This window comes from Ceratotherium simum, chromosome 9 (assembly GCF_057802395.1).
Source record: "Ceratotherium simum simum isolate JZ-2026a chromosome 9, ASM5780239v1, whole genome shotgun sequence".
Taxonomy (NCBI): Eukaryota; Metazoa; Chordata; class Mammalia; order Perissodactyla; family Rhinocerotidae; genus Ceratotherium; species Ceratotherium simum.
This window is the reverse complement of record NC_141908.1, coordinates 299,375-319,714: the sequence shown is the minus strand read 5'-3', so window position 1 is coordinate 319,714 and position 20,340 is coordinate 299,375. Positions and strand designations below refer to the sequence as shown.

At 48.9% G+C, this 20,340-nt stretch overlaps 1 protein-coding gene across 1 annotated transcript; it reads left to right on the top strand.

Moving 5' to 3' along the window:
• Positions 1–1,410: 1,410 nt before the first annotated feature.
• LOC147916204 (serine protease 40-like) lies at positions 1,411–8,914 on the top strand. Its single transcript, XM_087434968.1, has 4 exons — positions 1,411–1,595; positions 3,531–3,805; positions 5,396–5,562; positions 8,600–8,914. Exons 1-4 carry the CDS (start codon positions 1,411–1,413, stop codon positions 8,912–8,914), a joined length of 942 nt encoding a protein of 313 aa, XP_087291094.1.
• Positions 8,915–20,340: the final 11,426 nt, after the last annotated feature.

The following is a 20,340-nucleotide window of genomic DNA, read 5'->3' as shown; positions in this document are numbered from 1 at the left end:
GTGTGAGAGGGGCCTGTGAATATGATGAGATATCCACCCACGATTATGTCATGCTGTATCGCATGAGTGAGTTTAAGAAAGGCATATTATCCTTGGTGGGCCTGACCTAATCACGTGAGGGGGGGTGGTTTAGATGAGTGCATTGGATCTTGAAAGCAAATTGGAAATATTTGGTGACATTATAGCATCTGACTTCTTAGTATGTTAGTATATATTTAATGTAGTGTATATTTCTGAGCATACGCCAAACTGCCCTGATGTCTCTGCCAACAAACCGAGGCCCCTGGATGGAAGGACCCTATATGCCCTCTGATTCTCCCATCAGCCTGGGGGCTCCCAGTGATGACTGCCTTCCACGGACCTGAGGCTCCGGCTCTGGGCTCCAGGCGCACGTGGTACGTCGCCTTCTCCAGCTACCCGCGCGGGCCGCGGGGCGGAGTCCGGGTCCAGGTGGGGGCGCTCCCCACGGAAGGAGGCAGTTGCCCGGCAGCCCCCGGGCGGCCACGCGCCGCGCTGTCCACTCCGCCGGGATGCGGACCGGCCGGATGGCGAGTGCCGGGGCCCCGGGCTCAGGCCCAGGATGGCGGGGAGCCTGCGCGCTGGCCGGGGCTCTGCTCTGGCTGCAGCCACTGCTGCTGCGCGTTCAGCCCTCCTCGGCCACTGCGAAGGGTGAGTGGGGGGCCCAAGCGAGGGGCCAAGTCGCCCACCTCTCATGTGTCCCTCCCCTAACCCCCTCGACGGCAGGCAAGAGGACGTCTGCCCGGCGGGCTGGGCTCTGGAGTCTCTGAGTCCCTGGGGGGGCAGGGGAGGCGGGGGCAGAGAGAGCCGAGGCCAGGAGACCAGGGCGCCCCCCCTTTCCTGCCTGCTCTTTGCCGCTGGATCTCAAGCCTCCTCAGTCCAAGGACCGACGTCCTGCATTGTCCCTGGGGCCTGCCTCTGCTGGTCCCACACCCTCTTCAGTTTAAGAACGGGGAAGTACTACGTCAGAAGGGGAATTGTCAGGCAGAGTGTTCCATGTGGCCTCAGTCTCCCTGAATATCGGGCTGAGGTGGAAGGTGTGCGACCACTTAATCATCAGTGGCCCTGAGCAGGTGGCATCCGTCTGGATGCCCTCAGTTTCCGGGACTTCAGACGCTGCTGTGCTAGTTCCGGGAAAGAAGGTCTGAGAAAGTTTTTGGGGCGCGCCGCCCGCTGGGGCCTCTGCCGCCGCCTCCCCGCCCGACACCCGCAGGTTGCTCCTTCAGCACTGCGGTCGCTGGCACAGTCAGGGGCCCTGTGTCTGCGGGCCTCACCCCTTCACCCTGGGCCTCAGACTTCCGAGCTGTGAAGGGAGGGGGGCCGTGGTGGCCTCGGTCTGTTGAGGCAGACATTGGGAGGCACCACGGCTGGTGTCTGCGGTGCTGGTGCCTCATGGCTGGGACTGTCTCCACAGCCTGCGGGAAGCCAGCGGTCACTGGGAAGATCTATGGTGGCCAGAATGCGCCTGACCAGCGGTGGCCGTGGCAGGCCAGCCTGCTGTACCGTGGCCAGCACATCTGCGGGGCCGCCCTCATCGATGCCAACTGGGTGGCCTCTGCTGCCCACTGCTTCCAAAAGTGCGTCCCCCCCAAGGGCCCTGCTGCTGGGGAGGGCTGGGGGCGGCAGCACAGGATGGACAGGACAGAGGGGTGAGGCGTGTCCCAGCCTTTCTCCTAGACTTTGTTCTGGGATAGTTTGCTGCCACCAGGTGTCTCTGTGTGTGCTGTTGCCTCTGCCTTTGCCTCAGCAGTCCCCTCTACCTGGAAGGCCCTCCCTGCTCAGCACCTGACTCCAGCCTCCTGACTCTCTGAGTCACATCTCCCAGGACAGAGGCCGTTTGCCTCCTTGCTCCCTCTGGGAATGCACCTGTCCTCCTCTCCTCACACTTTGGTAATACTTACCAAGGTGGAGTGATGGTCTCAGCCACGTACACGCCACTTTTAAATAGCTAAGAGGAAATGGGCTCTGATTGTGATGATCAGTAAATACTGGAAAGCAGACTTTAGTTCCAAAGTCACTCCTCCAGTCCACTCTTTGTCTTCTCTAAACTTCAGAAATCTAAATCCTGTTCCCACTCAAGGTGGACTCTGGTTCCTGCCTCTTGCCCAGCTCTAGACAGTCCCACAGGCTCTCAGTGGGCCTCAGTATCCTCTTGTGCAAATGGTAGTGGGTAGCAGTGCCCCTGGCCACATGCTTGGCACAGGCTTCAGGCTGTAAGGTGGAGTGATAGTCACAGGGCCCCGCTTCCCAGGGCTGGGGAGTATCAGTCAGGGCCTGGTGTGGACATGCATTTTGCCCCTGCCAACCAGGCTGTCTGAAGGCCATCTCCAGCATGACTGTCGGAGGTTCCCTGGGTCCTGACCACCTGCACACTCCAGTATGTTCCTTTCTGGAGGTGTCCTGTGACTCTGCATGTCTAACCAGCACCCGGCTCTTCCGGTCACTTCTGTAGAACCATGTGCCTAAGGGGAATTGTGGTCCCCACAGGCCAGAGTGAGGCATGAACAAACAGGCTCGGTCCTGGGCAATGGGATGCAGGCAGTCGGGGAGTGGGCTGCTCCTCGGGTGCATCTTGGGCTTACCTGTGCCTAGAGGGCGTAGATAGAATGTCACACTTCAAGTCAGGAGGCCAGAGTTGCTGGCATCAGCTGCTTTGAGACCTCACTTGGGTTCTAGTCATGTATTTAGCACCCATGGTTGCCGGGCCCTGTGGGAGGCCCACTGCGGGGATGTGGAGATGCAGGACCCATCTTGAAGCTTTTCATCCTATCAGGAAAGTGAGACACAGCCCAGCTACTGTGGTGCAGGATGGAGAGGCCAGAATGTGCGAGAGTGTAGACCCTTGGCCAGTATCAGGGAGGTGCCATGGGTGCCGTGAGAGGAGGGACTGGGAGCTGGAGAGGCCTGTGGGAGCAGGATGCAGCATGTGCAGTCTGGTGGGCAGCACAAGCAGCACGTGTGGGGGGAAAGGTTGCTCAGCTTCCAGAAACAAGAAGTTCAGTTCCATGTGCTCCTCTGTTTGCCCCACAAAGACTTGTTGAGTGGCTGTCCCCAGATAGGGACCAGCTTTTAGAGAAGTCAGTGTGTGAGGACTGAGAAGGAGAGGGGTGGGTCACTCTGGGCTGGGAGATGGGGTCTTTGAGAATCACGCCAGGCCATGGGACCTTCCAAGGGTTCTGGTTAGAGCAGGGAATAAGCTAAGTCTCCTCTCCTCTAAAACGAAGGGGTACAGTTTGATGTGCCCCCAATGTTTCTTTCCAGCACTAAGATTTTCTGCTCCTTTGATTCTGGGACATGCTGGGAAAGCCATTAGAAATTTTCAAAGGACAAAAACCTTGACGCTGTGGACAGCAATCAAACGCCTTGAGAGAATATTAGGAAGGGAGGAGAGAGAAACCTCTGGAATAATGGTGGGGTCTGGTTGCTCACCGGGAGAGGGAGCAGGGGTCAGGGTGAGGGTGCTGGACCAGCACTCAGAGAAGATGGGTGATAATGCAGCCTCCTCACAACAGGTCCCATAACCCATCTGACTACCGGATCCTGCTAGGGTACCATCAGCTACAACGTCCCACGGAGCACAGCCTGCAGGTGACGGTGTACAAAGTCATCGTCCACAATGACTTTAACAAGCGCTACTTCATGGGGAGCGACATCACCCTGTTGCAACTGCATCTGCCTGTGAAGTTTACTTCCCATGTCCTCCCTGCCTGCCTCCCAGGGCCTGACACGCTGTTGCCCAGCCATAGCGCCTGCTGGATAACCGGCTGGGGAATGGTCACCGAGGAAGGTGAGCAGGGGCAGGGCAGGCGAGGAGGGTGAGGGCCGAAGAGGGTGGTGGTACAGTGACCATTGTGGGGCCTTTCCAGCCCTGAAACCATATCCTTCTAAAGCTTCAAGCGTGCTTCCGTCCCTGGTTCAGAGACTCTGAGCATCTCTAACTTTTGGAATCAGGAACCTGGGCTGTCTGATCCCGAGACATTCAGGATTCCGGCCTGACTCCCAGGTCCTGCTTGGGTCAGGCCCCTCCAGGGCTTCATCAAGCACCTCTTGAACTTCCAGTGCCGTGGAAGGTATGCGGGACCACAGGAAGAAATGAAGACAGTCTTGCTTTCTGGCCTGGGAGGTGAAGTTGGGGCATTTGTGGCTTAAGAACATTTACCTCTGTGAACCTCACTTCCTTCATCCCGTAACTCAAGAACAACTTGCCTTTCCTGCCAGCTTGCTGGCCTTGTATAGTTTTAGACTGAAAGAAGAGAAATTTTTTCACAAGGGTGAATGCTTTTGATTTAGGAAAATATAACATTGAGTGAGAAGAGTAGACTGTGAGTTTGGCATGATTTGTAAGATCGTGATCTGGCAGAGTCTCAGTGGAGGCATTTGGGGCAGGACTGGCTTTGCTGTGCAGGCCTGTGCCAGCCTTCCAGCTCCCAGCCTCTAAATGTCAGTCACATGTCTAGTCCTGAGCACAGCCAACTCTCCAACACTTCCAAAGACGCGCTCCTCGGATGCACTGTCATTCATTAAGAACCACTGGCAGAGCAAGGAGGATTCTCCAAGATGGGTCGGAGGGTAGGAGTTGGAGCATGAAGGGAAGTCACGGGCTGGAGCACCCACCAGGACAGGGAGCAGCTGACATCAAGGAGAGACTCGGCCTGCAGCCGTCCTTCTCACTCTGCACCCTCTCCTGACCACAGTTGCTGGTCCTGGGCTGCCCTGAGAACATATGAGGGCCCTATGGGGTGAGCACTCCACAGGAGTGAGCTGTCACTGGAACGCTGTACTGCCACGTGGGGACACCGGGTCAGATCTGTGAGCAATATCTGGAAATAGAGTCCATGTAGAATGTGTCCACAGACCAGCTGCTCCTTGAGGCAGGGCCATGTCTTATATGTCATAGTCCCTGTCTCTACCTGGCATTCGTTAGGTACATCACTGCTACACCTTGGCCAAGCTGGGACTCCCAGCTTCCACTTTCTGTGCCTCCACTTTTGTCTCCACATAGCAGCCAGATTAATTGTTTTTAAAACATAAGTAGACCCTTCAGTGGTTTCCCGGTGTGCTTAGAATGAAACCCAAACTCCACGTCCTGGTGAGGAAGCGCGCCTGCTCTGGACCCTCTTATGACTGCCTCGTCACCTCCTACTCCCACCTCATTGCAGCCACACTGACCTCCCTCCTGGTCCTTCCCACCGCAGGCCTTCACCTTGGCTCTCCTGTCTGCCCTGAACATCTTTTCCCCTCATCTTTGCAAGGCCTCTGAAGCTTCCCCAATCCTGCCAGCTAGAATTGGTGGCATCCCCACTAGCAGGCGGGTTAGGGGGGAAGCGGGCTTCTCTCCCAGCTCAACCCCACATCTGACTACCCCCTGCCCTCACAGGTCTCCTGCCTGCGCCCATGCATCTGCAGGAGGGAGAGGTTGGTGTCATGGACCCCGACGTCTGTAATTCGTATTTCGGGTCATCAAACACTGGCAATGATTCATATTCTGTACATGAGGATATGCTGTGCGCTGGGAACTTCATGACACCAAGGTCCATCTGCCGAGTAAGTGAGACCGGCTCTGTTTCTCCAGTCGCAGCTCAGGCTGCCTATCTTCTCCTGTGACATCTGTCCTCTCTCCCTCTGTGTCTTCTCTGGACCCTGCCCCAGCCCCTGTCTTCCTCTTCCTAAGCCCACCCCAGTCTGAATGTCAGAGCCAAGGGGCAGAAGCCCCCAAAGCGTACTAATCCATTCTATCCATTTTCTTCATATCTTTTAAACATTTTCTTGAAGTATAGCCTACATAGAAAAGGGCATAATTTTCAAGTGTGCTGTTTGATGCATTTTTAGAAAATGATGCACTCATGGCCCCAGCACCCAAAGGGTCCTCCTAATACCTGCTTCCTGTCACTAACACCCCCAGAATAGCCTTGCCCTGGCTTCTAAAGCACTGTGGGTTATGTTGGCATGTACATAAATGCAGTCACATGGGGTACACTCTCGTGTGGTCTCTCATCGATGTTATGTTTGTGGGAGTTAGCCATCTTGTGTGTAGTTTATATTGTTTATCTTACTGCTGTACAGATTGCACTGTGGGAATGTACTGTACTTTTATTTATCCATTCTCGCATTGGTGGCACTTGGATAGTTTCCACCTGAGACCATTACAAACAGCATTGCTGTGAACGTCCCCATGTGTGTGTCTAGTGCACATGGGCTCCCGTTTTGGTTGGGTGTAACCCTGGGAGCAGAATTACTGTGCCATAAGATATGCACAGGATCATCTCTCACAGATACTGGACAGCAGCCTTCCAACTTGCTGGTCCCCGTCTGCGCTTCCACCAGCAGTGGGTGAGAGGTCAGAGTGCTCCACGTTGCTTTACGACTTCATGTTGGCCACCATTTTCTTTTTAACCATTGCATGTGATTTTTAATTTGCATTTCTCTGGTGAATAATGAAGATAAGCACTTTTTCATATGTGTATTTCTTTTTTTGTAAAGTATCTATTCAAGTTTTTTGCCAAGATTTCTATGGGATTGTCTGTCTTTCATATTGACTTGTAGTCTATGTGTACCTTATTGCATATATGTATTATGAATGTCTTCTCCCACTCTGTGTAACCCTTCTGTTTCATGGTGGCGAAACAGGCCCAGCAAGGGAAATGGGTAGCCTGAGGTGAGGCAGCATGACCATAGTCAGATCTAGAGAAGCCATGCCCTCCCTGGAGCTGTGGCCCCACAGGCTTCCTCCTGCAGCCTCCACTCCCTCTCTGGTCTCCCTCATCTAGCTCTTCTTTCTAGGTCTTTCTCTCTCTCCTTGACCATCCCCCAACAGCTCAGAAACATACTGCCATGACTCGCATCTTAAAACACCTGCATGCACTTCCTCTCCTCCCCAAACCCCTGCCCACTGCCCTGATCTCAGCCTGCCTCCCCAGCACGGCTCGCCCAGGGTGTCTGCACTTGCCCTCTCTTGCCTCCTCACTTCTGTCTTGCCTCAGCCCACTCTATCCGGCTTTTGTGCCTGTGCCTGCCGTCCCTCCAGAGCGCATTTACCAAGATGACCAAAGGCCTGGGTCTCGCCAGGGCTACTGGTCCCACTCAGACTTCCTCCCGCTGGGTGCTCAGCACCCTGCATAGCTGCGTCAGACTCCGAGGGTGGCCCCTCCTGTGTCTCCTGCTCTCTTCCTCCTCTTTCTGACCAGGAACCCACCACTCAGCACTCATCCTGCTTTTCAGGCTTCATCTGTTTTTTCCTTAGATGGAGAGAAAGGGTCAAATATGGTAAATCCTGTGTCTGATCATTTCTTGCCTGTCTTTGTCATCCCTTTTCCTGCAGTCATGTCCTGACTGGTCTCTGTGCACTGACTTGTGCCTTGCCCCTGGCTGTGCTCCACCCAGCCCCAGAACCATCGTACCTTTTAGAATCTGTATCAGGTCACATCACTTCCCTGCTTAGTGTCCTTCAGTGTCGTGCCCCCCCCATCCCCCCGCCCGCTGCTGATGAGGGCTGGGGCTGGCCCTGCCAATCCTCGGCCTCACCCATGCCAGCATGCTGCCCACCTCTGCCTGCATCTTCCAGAGTTAGGCCTTGCTCATCCCTCCTGTCTTGGCACTCTCCCTAAACGTGTCCTTCTCTGAGCTCTCCTGTCCTTCTGAGGCTTGCTCCAAAAGCTCTCTGATGGTCCAGTTAGAGCAGCTCTTCCCAGTCACTTCCTATCCCCTGGGCGCCTCTGTCCCAGATCTCACGTCTACAGGTGTGTGTGATGAATTGTCTGCGTTCGTCTTGCATGTCACCTCAGTGTCTCCTGCACACAGAGGGTGCTTAGTCAGGTTACTGAACAGAAGGCTGGAGGGGTCCTGTGTTTCCTTGGTCCCCACTTTTTTGGCCTATGAGATGGAAGCATTATGCCCCATGGTGGCAGGTGCCCTCTTGCCTTGGAGTCCCACTCTCAAAGTCCCCAGCATCCTCCTGGGAGCCCCTTGGGCACCCCTGCATTTCCAACCACCCCACCAACCTGGGCATGGGCATCACCTCTTTTCCTCTGAGCACATCCAACAGCTTGGCATTTTCTTAAGAAGCTCACCAAGAAATTGAGGAAAACCTAGAGACCTTAATAAGACAAAAACAAAAGCCCAGGTGGGATGCAATACTGGGCTAAGGATTTAGCCAGAGGCTTGCAGGCCAGACTTCCAGGCCTGCCATAGCTGCCCTGTGGGACCTCAGGTGGTGCCTTCTCCCACATGGGGTTGGGAGGGCAGAGGGCTGGCATCGCACGCCTGGGGTCCCCCTGTGTAATCTTGTAAGTCTATGACTGCCAGCCTGGAAGGCTGCTCAGGGTCCCCTCCAGAACTTTGTGAAATAGGCTCCAGGGCCCCACCCTTGAGATTTTGATCCAGGAGGTCTGCAGTGGGACGCTGTGCCTTGACTTTTCAAATCGCCCCAGTGATTGTGATGAGAACAGCTCACTCTCAGCCCACCTTGACATGAGGCCTCCCAAGCTCCACTCTGGAGGGGGACAAGGGTGATCTCTTCACATTGCCTAAATGATGTGAGCCCTTCTATCTTGGTCCCCACAACTCCCGCCCTTTCTTTCCTCAGGGAGATTCTGGGGGTCCCCTGGTCTGCAAGCTGAACAGTACCTGGTTTCTGATGGGGCTGTCCAGCTGGAGCATGGCATGCAACCAGCCCATAGGCCCCAGTGTCTTCACCAGGCTCACCTATTTCTCCAACTGGATCAGCGAGAAGCAGAGGGCCTCGCCCAATCCCGACCCTTCTTCTGCTCCTCCTCAGGAAAAACCTCCTTCTGTGGGTAACTCTCCTTCTCTGGGCACTGTCCGCAAGCCCAGGACCTGCATCACCCTTGTGTTCTCACAGACCTTCCTCCTACTGTTGATTTCCCTCAGGACTCTGTGACAGACCCCATGGTGTCCTCGTGGCCCTCCCGCCAAGTCTGTCTGCATTAGTGCCTGTGGGCTCTACACTCTCCCTAAACGTGTCCATCTCTGAGGTCTCCTGTCCATCTGAGGCCTGCTCCAGGCCTGAAAAAATAAAAATAATTGAAGAAGCTTCCTGTTCCTGTTTCTGACCTGTCAGAGCCACCTCCACCTCCACCCTGAGTACAGGAGGTCTCTGTCCTCCCTGGGCTGGGGTGGGGAAGGACAAGGACACCAAGGGGCTGGCTGGCTAACTGGAGCTGAGTCACTCTCCTCAGGGAGTCTTCCGGAAGAGCTAGCACAGCTCAGGGGCCAGGGCCTCACCCCGAGGAGGATGTAGCATGCCCTAGGGCCAGCAGGGTGCTGATGGCCAGCACAGTGGGGTGGGGTCCTCCTCGAGATGGATGATTTGTCCTGAGCTGGGGATGAAGAAGGATCTTCCAGGCCCACAGGTCACAGAGGCTCTGCTTGACAGGATCTGTTTGAAGTAGATTGTGAAGGGCCCTGGCACAGGCTGAGATCCTCAGAGCTCTGCTCCAAAGGTCAGATCTCAGCCTATTCCTCCTGTACCCACAATCCTGTCCTCTCCTGGTCTCCAGGGGCCTGGCCCTCCACCCCCTGTGGCCTTGCCATGACCTGCAGTGGTTGAGGCTTGGCTGACCCAAGACTTGCTGGCCCAGCACTGAGCCCATAAACCATGTCCTAACTTGCCCCCTGCAAATATGTCTGGGTCACCAAATCCCCGCTAGTTGGCAGAACTCTCATTAGGGCCTCTCAACCACAGCCTTCCGGCTGAACCTGTTACCATAGCAGGTCCGTTTTGCCCGCTGCATGATTATGCCAATCACTGAGACAATGAATTTGCAAAGAGAAAGGGTTTATTCACAAGGCAGCCGAGTGAGGAGACGGGAGAACAAATGTCAAATCCACCTCCCCGAAACATAAGGATTAGGGATATTTGTGGGATAAAGGGGCACGGTGGTCTGAAGTGTGGGAATAGATGATTGGAGGTAAAGAGGAATGAGGTAATTGATGATCTGTGCAAGTATAGTCAAGCTTCATGGCTCTTCATAGGATGCATGTTCACAAAATGGCATTGTTACTACGATCTGAGGGTGGAGTTTTTAGCTCCCTGACATCAGGATGTCACTTATTGGTCATCCACGCAGGCCCAGATGATGAATTGGTGGTCTCAACCAGCCTGAACTGGAGAAGGAGTCAACTCTCAGTTCCTGAAAAACTTAAGCACCCCACCCATTACTATGGTGACCCAAGCATCAGAGGTGTTATCTATAGGGTGGGCTTTAGTAGCGCATTATCTAACTACTTTTGCGAACAGACAACTAATTGAGTATGGTTAAAAGAAGTTGGCCCCCTGCGCGCACTCTGCTTCGGCAGCCCGGGATTTGAGGGTTCAGATCCCAGGCACGCACCAATGCACTGTTTGTCAAGCCATGCTGTGGCAGGCCTCCCCTATAAAGTAGAGGAAGATGGGCATGGATGTTAGCCCAGGGCCAAACTTCCTCAGCAAAAAGAGGAGGATTGGCATTGGATGTTAGCTCAAGGCTAATCTTGCTCTCTCTCACACACACACACACACACACACACACACACACACACACACACACACAAGTTGGCCCCCAGTTTCGAACCTTTGATGATCAGGGAGTGGCCCCTAGTCATTGCAGATCCAGTGTGTCCATCATCAGGTGTTCTGTGCAAATTCTTTGCAATCCTGTGGTCACCCAAATAGCCCAGACCCTCAGCAGCAAGTGAGAACAGGTGAAGTCACATGCATCCAGTCACCAGAATCTTGCTGGCTCTATGCCCTCTGCCACTCATGCAGAGATCTCCTCCCCAGCTCAGAGTCTCTGGAAGTGAGAAGAAAAGCCTCCGTCCCCTGGTAGTAGACTCAGCTGTGGGCTCCGTGGCAGGGTTGCCGGGCCTGAGGTGGGAGTCAGCACCTGGTCAGTTCAGATTTGGAACAGTGGCCACCCAGTGTCCCCAGTGGTGCCACTCTTCTTCAGCCCATGGTGGCCTCATGCTGGCTGTGCTGGATTTTCTCCCATGGTGACTTCTGCTTTGCCCATCAACAGCCATGTTTCTTTGTGGAGCATGGAGGGATATGATTGCTTGCCCCCTCTGTGAAGTTCGTTGGGCACCCCTAACTCAGTGGAGGCACATGCATTTCCAGTCTATTCCACAGATCTGTCAAATCACAGCTCCATCCCAGCCCATTTCCCTGTTACCCGGAACCAGGCTCAGTGGTCAGCATCATTATCCAGGTTTGGTCTCTTTTCACGGATCTGGACCTGAGGCCCAACATGGTCACGTAATGACTCTGAGGTCACATGGGTAGTAAACAGTAGAACAGGGATGTCAACCCAGATCTCTTGAGAGAGCTCAGGGGCCTTTGTCCTTCCCTCTAGTGAGGCCAGGCCCAGAGGCTTCAGGCCCTGGCTGACTCCCTGTCTCAGGCTACCTATGAGAAGCTTGGGCTGACCTGTCCCAAGTGTGGCCCAGAATTCCCTCTGGTCAGTGGCAAGGAAAGATCCCAAATGATAAGACCGAGGTCAGGGTGGAGAGCAGATCTGCAGGGCTGGTGAGTGTGGGGCTGGGGGACACTGGGAGTGGCCTCTGCGGTGGGTTTCAGCAGGTCTGCCATCAGGCGCTTCCAGTGGGCTGCTGGCTCCCACCCCAAAATCAACCTTGTGTGAGCTGGGGGGGGGGGGTGAAAGAAGATGTAGATTTCAAAAACAGAATCAATGAGAAACATTGGGGAACTGAAGGTTGTCTTGAATGGCCTATAGCTGGGGGAGAGGGAAGGCAATGAGAGGATGAGCCTGCAAGTCTTCCACATGTTCTGCTCTTGCCTCTTGCCACCCACAGCCTCGTGATAAATGCTGCCTAGTCCTGCTCAGGTGCCAGTGTGTTGCAGGCTGGCTATGTGTGGGTCCCACCAGCCACCTTTTAGCAGTGCCCTCCATCCTCCTGCTTCTACCCCCAAGGGCAGGGGATTACTGCCTGGGGAGACTTGGTCCTTCCACTGTGATCTTTTCTAAGGCTTTAAAGTTGAAGCCCCAACTCTGGGAGTTGCTTGTGGGTGGCAGTATGGAGGAGAGGTGAAGAATGGCTCCTCAGGGCTTGGGGCTCTCTGCTCTGGGGCCACCCTCCTTCTCCTTGAACTCATCAGGACTTCAGCCCTTCTCTGGTGCACAGCACCAAACGGAGTGACAGGATAACTGCTAACCCCTGGGGAATATGAGCATAAATGCCAAAATAGCCACGCTCCTGAGGAGTGTGATTGCCATGTGAGAAACACAACAGACGGGACATGCTACATTATTTGAAATAGAGTTATTGGAAGAGACAGACCAAAAAATTTTAATAAGCACATATAAAAATCCTTATGCGTATAGGAGAATATTATTAACCATAAGATCCAAGACAAAGAAACCATAGAAAAGAACCAAGTGAAAATATTCCATATGAAAAATATAATAGTTGGACTAAAAAGCACAGTAGATTGGGTGAATAATAGGATCAACACAGATGAAAGATGAATGCAATCATTACTTTGTATGGAAATTACCAAGTATGGAGCTGGCACACTTAAGGTAGGATAATCTGTGGAGTGTTTATTTACAAAAGAACTAACTGCCAAGGTATGGTTGGGGTATAAGGAAGAGAGCAGGCCCAGTGCAGGAGCCTGACACGAGCAGCAGCAACAGAGCTTTTGCCACCCCTAGGCCCTCAGGGACAGGGCAGGAGAGCCTTGGAGAGGGGCTGCCTTGAGAGGAGCAGGAACCTGCAGTGAAGGGACATAGGTAGCCGAGGAAACCTCATAAAAAGGGTTTTCATGGGAATAAATACCCTGACCCCTTTCTTCCCTTCCTCAGATCTTCAGCTGAGGCTCCCCATTGGCTGGGCCAGCTATAGCCAGAGGGCACAGGAACCTGCTGATGCCTTCCCACTGCCCGCCCCAGCCCATAGAGGAGTGGGAAGGGGTGCAGAGTACGTGTGGAGGAACAGTGGGAGATTACTGCTACAGGTGCTTTAGATTATTCAGATCAACTATCCTGCTAAAAAAAGAAATTAAAAGTTTTGATTAATTCATTTTTTAAAAATCTTCATAAAGGCATTGAAGATGTAGAAATAGAGTGGGAATCTGCCAGGCCAAATTCTGGGGGAAAGCCTGCAATCAGAGTATAATCAGAATATTTGAGACCCAAAGTTGCTTTTGCTGCAAGTATATTCTTATAGCTCATAACTGGGCTTCAGCAGGCATTTGTAAAGGCAACAGGAAGGAAGCTGTATTAGGGTTGTCGGGGGAAGAGGGAAAATCTCCCTCTGCCCTTTTCCTTAAGGTTCTTATGGCTGGCCAAATAATCAACAAGACAGGTTAACAGGAGAAAATAATACCAAGTTTAATAACATGTATACATGGGAGAAAGCAGGGACACTGCGTTTCTCAACACAATAGCAGAAACTCTCATCTTAAATACCATGTTCAGCCAATGACAAAGGAGGATGTTAGGGGTGGGGGGAGTCAGTTACAGGAGATTACCACTAAAGCACAGTAAACAAGAGTAAGGTTATTATGCAGATTTAAGGCCTCACCTTCCACATTGATAAGCCTCTAGAAATGAGGCCATCCCCCCCTCTTCCCAAAACAGAGAGGGAGATACCTTTACAAATGGAGATTTCCCTTATAAATGTAAATGATTGTCTGGCAACTCCTCACAGGGCCATCCAGAGAATGTGGCCAGAGAGAAAGAACTTCTGATAAGATGGGCTTGTTGGTGCCTTTCCTATTGTAACATTTATCCTACATTATCTTTACAGCCATCATGATGGATCTGTTCCAGGAAGGAGTCACCATGTTAAATTCTTTAGGCAGTTAGTGGGGGAGGTCAAATGTCCTCAGAGAAAACAACCAAGGTAAAGAGATAGATTTCAGGGTGGCCAAATCTTGATCTCCCACAGGGTTCTCCAGAGAACCAACTGGATATCTATCTATCTATATAGGACATATATATCTATATGTGTGTATATATATAGGATATATAGATAGATAGATATAAATATAGTTGAGAAAGAAAGACTTATTGTAAGGAATTGGCTCATGTGATTATGGAGACTAGCAATCCAAAATCTGCAGGGTGGGCTGGCAGGCTGGAGACCCAGGAAGAGCTGATGTTGCAGTTCAAGTCTGTATTAGTCATATTTTTTATTTTCTATATTTTATGATGATTTGACATCTTGGGGGGACTTGCTGGCTGGAAAGAGGCTGCCCCATTCCTAGAGATAATAATCACCTGCCAATATACGTTCCCTATGCAAACCAACCAGTCCAGGTCCATACTCCAACCCCTCCTTTATCTAATTCTCACACACCAAGCCAATATTTCCCCTGCCGTAAATCCTGGCAGGGCCGGTACCTGACAACTAGAGACCACCCCCTACGTAGCCTAGAGGCCATCGACATTATTATATTGAGTTTGTCTAAGACTATAAGCTGCTCTGGGCTGGGATCCTTATCTTATTTGTTTTTTCCAACTAGCCAATCCTAAGCTGTTTCCCCTGCCCGGCCTTGCTTTTTCCATGGAAACCACAATAAAGCTTCTGGGCCATGCTTTTCCTCCTCCTGCTTCTGTCTCCTGATGGATGGTGCTTCATCATGTGGCCCTGTGGGGCATGGCACGCCTTTCCTCTCAGTAAGTGTAAGGAATGAGAGTCTTCTCTCAATGGCATTGGCCTCTCCGTGTCATCATGAGTCACCTATATAAGTTAAAATCCCACAAGTCCATTTTAATACAAAGTCCAAAGGCCATCATGCTGGACACCCAGGAAGAGACAATGTTGCACTTCAAGTTTGAAGGCAGTCTGCTGGCAAAATACCTTCTTGTTCAAGATGGTTACTCTTTTGTTCTACTCAGGCCTTCAACTGATTGGATGAGGCCCACTCACATTATGGAGGACAATCTGTATTACTCAAAGACCATTGATTTAAGTGTTAATCTCATCTGAAAACACCCTCACAGAAATATCCAGAATAATGTTTGAAGGAAGTAAAAATTGTATTAAAAATTAAAAAGTTACTACCTTAGAGACAGGCACCTCCACGCCCTAAGAATTCCTGGTATAGGGGGGAACGTTTATCGATCCTGACTGACTCTATTCATGAAAGACCCACCCTAAACTGTTCGGGGAAGAATTGAGAACAAGAGAGTGCTCCAGAGGGATAAGTTTGGGAGGGTCGGGGTGGAGGGGGTCCAGATGGGGACGCGTGTGTGTAACCTGATAATCGCTTCGCGCCATAGCAATTCGCGCCATAAAATGTAACTGTTTAAATGTTTTAAATTAGCCAATCATGTAAGACCGCGCCAACCTTTTCCCGCTTTGTGCTTCCAAACCCTATATAAGAATTTGCCCTTTAAGGTCCGGGGTCAACTCCTCTGTCTCCTCACAAGTAGAGATACGTGTCGACGCGGAGCTCCGCTTAATAAACCTCTTGCGTTTGCATCAAGATCGGTCTTCTGTGTCTGTGGGTCCGTGCCTTCCCGAGACTGGAGTTGGGGTTTCCTTTTTGGGATCCTACATTTGGGGGCTCGTCCAGGATCTGCACGGTCACCCCAGACTCCGAAGACCCCTTGGAGGTAAGCCTGAGTGACTGGGTGTGTGAGTGTGTGCGGCGCCGCGAAGCATTGTTTTGGTTTTGGTATCTGGGCAGCTGCCGCTTCGGGCCGTGAGGGCCGAGCGGCTGCAGTGGCAGACGTGCTGGGAACTGCAGGCTGCAACCCTGGGGGACGCCCCAAGGGACAAGGGGAGTCAGGAAAGCCTGACCACCCCCCCCTTCAGGTGGAAAAAGAAACGGCACTCTTTTTCCCAGGGAGGACACGAAAACCCCTCCCGTCTGAAGCCGCCTTCGGTTGGCTTGTAGAGACGCCAACCGGGCAAGATTGTTTATGTTTTGGTGTGTCTTTGGTATTCGTTGTTCTGTTTTTGTTCGTCACGTGGACCTCATTTGACGGGATGGGATCCTACAGCTGGAGGACCTGCCTTCTCCCTGGACTACTGCAGATGGTGAGATACAGGAACGCCTGACAAAAGCCGGCAAAAAGGTAAGACTTCTTACCACATCAGCCTCCCGGAATCTCTATCTGCGGAGTCCGGCGGAAGGAAATGGTGAGAATTTTTTCTCTTTCTAAATTTAGATTGGCAGGAGAAAATATTTGGGAAACTAGTTTCTTGGGCTTTTAGTGACTCTTGGTTTAAATTTGGTAGAGTACTCTTGGTTTTTGATCTTGATCCCTTTTCCTCCCAAAGGTAGTCTCTGTTTTTCTCTTTTGTCTGTGTCTTTTGTCATAAAAAGGAAATACCATAGGGTAGGACACAGGCATAGGCCCTATTAGCCTGCTGTCCGGGCCGGCCCCACAGACTGGTGAGTTTGCGGGTCTCACCAGACCGGCGTCTACAAACTTTGCTGTGGGTTATTATGCACATGAAGTGAAGGTCATTGCCGAGGGCATCTTGGAAGCCAAAAAGGCCGCAAATTTAAGTGGGCGCGGGTCGAGCAGTTAAGAGCCATTAGGGCGCTCGCCACTTTCAGAAGACTCCCGTGACAGGATAAGTTGGGTCACGGAACGGGGTAGATGACACAGGTCCCCCGCCAACTGCAAGAAAATGTCCATGCAACGACGAGGTACTCTGTAAAGCACACAGTCCCCGATCCCGCGGCACCTCCCCCCCAGGTATTATTCTGGCTCCAAGAGACCTAAGGCGTGGCGTGGTTAAAGCTGTCATTGTGCACATAAAAAAAAAAAAAAAAAAACCGGATGAGGTTTTTCCTTCTGTCTTGTTCTGTGTCCTGAGAAAACTTGGCTTTGTGACCAGTGAGAATCTTCTCCTTGGTCTCCACCATACGGAAGGTGCATTTACCGGGGTGCACCTTGGTGGCCAGTCGAGTACACTGGGGTTCCGAACTGTCTCTGTCTGGCTGTGCCAAGCTCTCAGGGGAGTCTGAATATCTTTGGGAGTGAATTCTGTGGATCATGGGGGCTACATCATCTGCGCCCTCACCAGGGACGCCTCTTGCGTCCATGGGAAAGATTTATTCTAAGCGTGGAAAGTTACCTCCGGGTCTTTCCTTAAAAAGGCTTATTGGTTCAAGTCACTATTGGAATAAATATACAAGTAAAGATCCTACTCGTCAATGGCCAGACGACGGATCCTTTGAATTGGAAAAACTTCTAAATTGGGGAAAAAAAATGTTTTGAGAGCTCTCACATAATTGCTTAATTGGTACCTAAGAATTAAGGCTAGCAAAAGGAAGGGAAAAATTTGACTAGTCTTAAGACCTTGACTCAGGTTACAATTGAATTGAGAACATGTAAAAGTGTAAGTGTTGATAAGATTATAAAGGTTGGAATGTTTGAACTAATTTTATATAAAGAGGTTACATCAACCTTGCCTGAGTATGTTTTAAAATGTCTGACTGGGAATGCTCCCCTGGTCCAAAATTATAAGACCAAGACCTATTGATAAAAATCTTAATGATAACTATGTTTAAAGGTATAAGAAGTGATGAAAACTGCATGAAATTTTGTAGGAAAAAACTGATGTTATTTCTATTACAGAACTGGTTAACAAAAATAGTAATTTAAATGATGGCTAATTTTATCTGAAGTCTTATGAAGTCTTGTAGGCAATCTAAATAATTATTGGGAATAAGTAACTAAATAGTTGTGAAAAAGATGAACGTTGGATGAACTTTACACAATAATTATATGTTATGGTGGTTACAGCTTCCAAACTCTTTCTGGTAACTTAAAACTTTAGAGTTTTGCTAAATTTTATGATAAAAATTCTCTGAGTATCATCATTTCCAAATAAGATAAGATATTAGACGTTGATTGCTAAATGTACATTTGTCTACTTTTGGCTTTTCATTACAGGAAAACTAAAAGGTGTTTTAGGTCTATTGGTAAACATGTGTTTTATTAAAAGATTGTACTATAAAGTAACATATTTCTAGAAGTTATGAAGTGTTCATAAATTTTCCAATCCACAAAATGCTAATGTAAAAAAGTTTATAACTGCTTACTTAGTTTTTACTTAGAAGTCAAAGTCTATAAGGGTTAAAATTTCTAATTAATATATGTGATTGAAGCTACTAAAAAATTAAGAAAAATATGTCTGTGTACAAGGAAAGTAAGATGTATAAAGAAGGAACAAAGAATGGAAATGTTTTGTTTGGTCGATTAAGAAAGATAAATTTGTCCTCAAGTACCAGAAGGGAAAAGAAAGACATGGGACAAATTCTGAATGTAAAAAGAAAGTTATAAGTTTGTGAAAGAGAAATTCTGGAAAAAGAGTTTTTACATGGTCAAGTTGGCTAAGATTAAAATAAATTTAATTAAGTAAATGAGTTTTAATATCAAAAGTAAGCTGGTACAAAATTATAATTTGGTCTTATTTCTCTTAAAAGGATAATTTTCTTAAACTTGATAAAGAGGTTACAAAAGATTTTTCTTTACCTTTGAGTAAGTCTACCTAAAAGACAAAAAATCTATGTTTTGTTAAAATAATTTCCTGTGTTCAAAAGACTGAGGTCTCTCTATTAAGGCTTTTTGGACTGTTAATGCTATGTTTGCTTTGACTGTTTATATTTTTGACAAGCTCCCCCAAAATTCATATCTTAAAGTCTTTTTTTACTTTTTTCTTTGAGAATTTTCAAAGGGCCCTAGAACTTCTCAAAGAAATTTGCTCTCTTCCTATAAGGGGAAAGATACTAAACTTATTAGGCTGATTCAGTATGTTAAATTACATGGAAAGGATTGTCAGACAAGTGATGATAAGTCTGCTTAGGTGCTATTATGTGGGTAAATGTTATTGATATAGGTGTTTTAAAATTGTACAACATTACTGAAATGCTGATCTGTCCTGATTATCAGTCATAATTCTGGTTATTATTATTTTAAAGTGTTGTATGTCACAAAATTAACCAAATTTCTCTGTCACTTGCCATTTTGCTCTAATGCTTTTGCAAAATGTTTCAACTTCAGAAAAATTCATAGAAAGGACTCTGACATTTACACTGAAGTACAGGCTTCTGATAAACTTTCTGATCATAAAACTGAACTTGATAAGAAATTACAGAAATCTGTTGGAGAGACTGATAACTTCATGAAGCTGCTAACAAAAAGATTGGGATCAAGAATGGATTACACAGGACTGAATGAACTGATTATAATTTTTATGATTTTTCATTTAAAGTATTGCTGAATTTTTAATGTTTTGTTTTTTCAGATTTAAAGAAAACTTTTTCTCTTTTCTCCTGAGCTAGCTATGACTTACAGCAATTTGGTAAATAATACTTTTGTAAGTAAAATTGAAATATTTATCTTTTTCTCTCTGATCCCTCGAATTTGAAAACTCTTAGTGAGTATTGTTGTTTTCATGGCAATATAGTTATTTGCATAAGTTCAATAAGAATCTGTTCTCCTTGTAACAGGACACAATTGGAAACACTGGTTATATTACCAAGGTTATGACTGGAACATCATATTTGCGATATAACCATACAGCTTTTGAGGAATGAAGATTGGACTTTATGGAATAAAGCCACATGGAAATATTGGCCTGGTACCTTGTGTTCCAAGCAGCACTTACCAGGATAAGTAAAGAATGTCACTTATCTGGCAGGTACAAGGAACCTTGAAATATTTTGGGGAAACCTCGGAATAGAGGAATTCACCCAAATTTATAGGTATTGCAGGCAAAGTCTGGTGACAAAATCCTTGGCTTGGCTTTCCTGGCCTCGAGAGGCCTTTGAAGTTCAATGTGAGATTCCTTATAAAAAGTTCCAGCAAAGCAGATTTAAAAGAGCCTATGTGATCAATTGCTATTCTCGCTGTACTTATGTTAATAATTGGGCCAACTCTATTAGAACTAGACTTATTTTGCAAACTAGTTAGTTTTAATTTTGCTATCTTAATAAAAATGAGGGTGATTTTAGAGAAAAAAAATTATATTTCAGTAAAAACTATAGTATACATTTGCAGATATTAGATCCTAGTTTTGTTAATTGTCTTTTGAGGTTTTTATTTTATATCTGTTGACTAGACTGGATCCTGATTTCTTCTAGTCTCCTGAAATATCTGGCTACAAATCTCCAAACTAACGTTTTTGATTTTTTCCATCATTTTCATTTGGAATCACTGAGAACTGAACCTGCCCTTTTTCCTGAAGCCTTACAAACTGAAGCTGATAGACTTGATACCATAATATAGGCGTAACCTTGAGAGCCCACCTGCATCACCACCTTCCAAAAGGAACTCAATTGAACTGATCTATCATCAGGACTATGAAATGTGTTCAGTGAGATGAAACAATCTACCAACT

Coding starts and splice junctions, on each gene's coding strand:
- LOC147916204 (XM_087434968.1), top strand. CDS start 1,411: ATGGCTGGGACTGTCTCCACAGCCTGCGGGAAGCCAGCGGTCACTGGG. Junction 1,596..3,530: donor GCTGCCCACTGCTTCCAAAA/GTGCGTCCCCCC, acceptor TCCTCACAACAG/GTCCCATAACCCATCTGACT. Junction 3,806..5,395: donor GGGAATGGTCACCGAGGAAG/GTGAGCAGGGGC, acceptor CTGCCCTCACAG/GTCTCCTGCCTGCGCCCATG.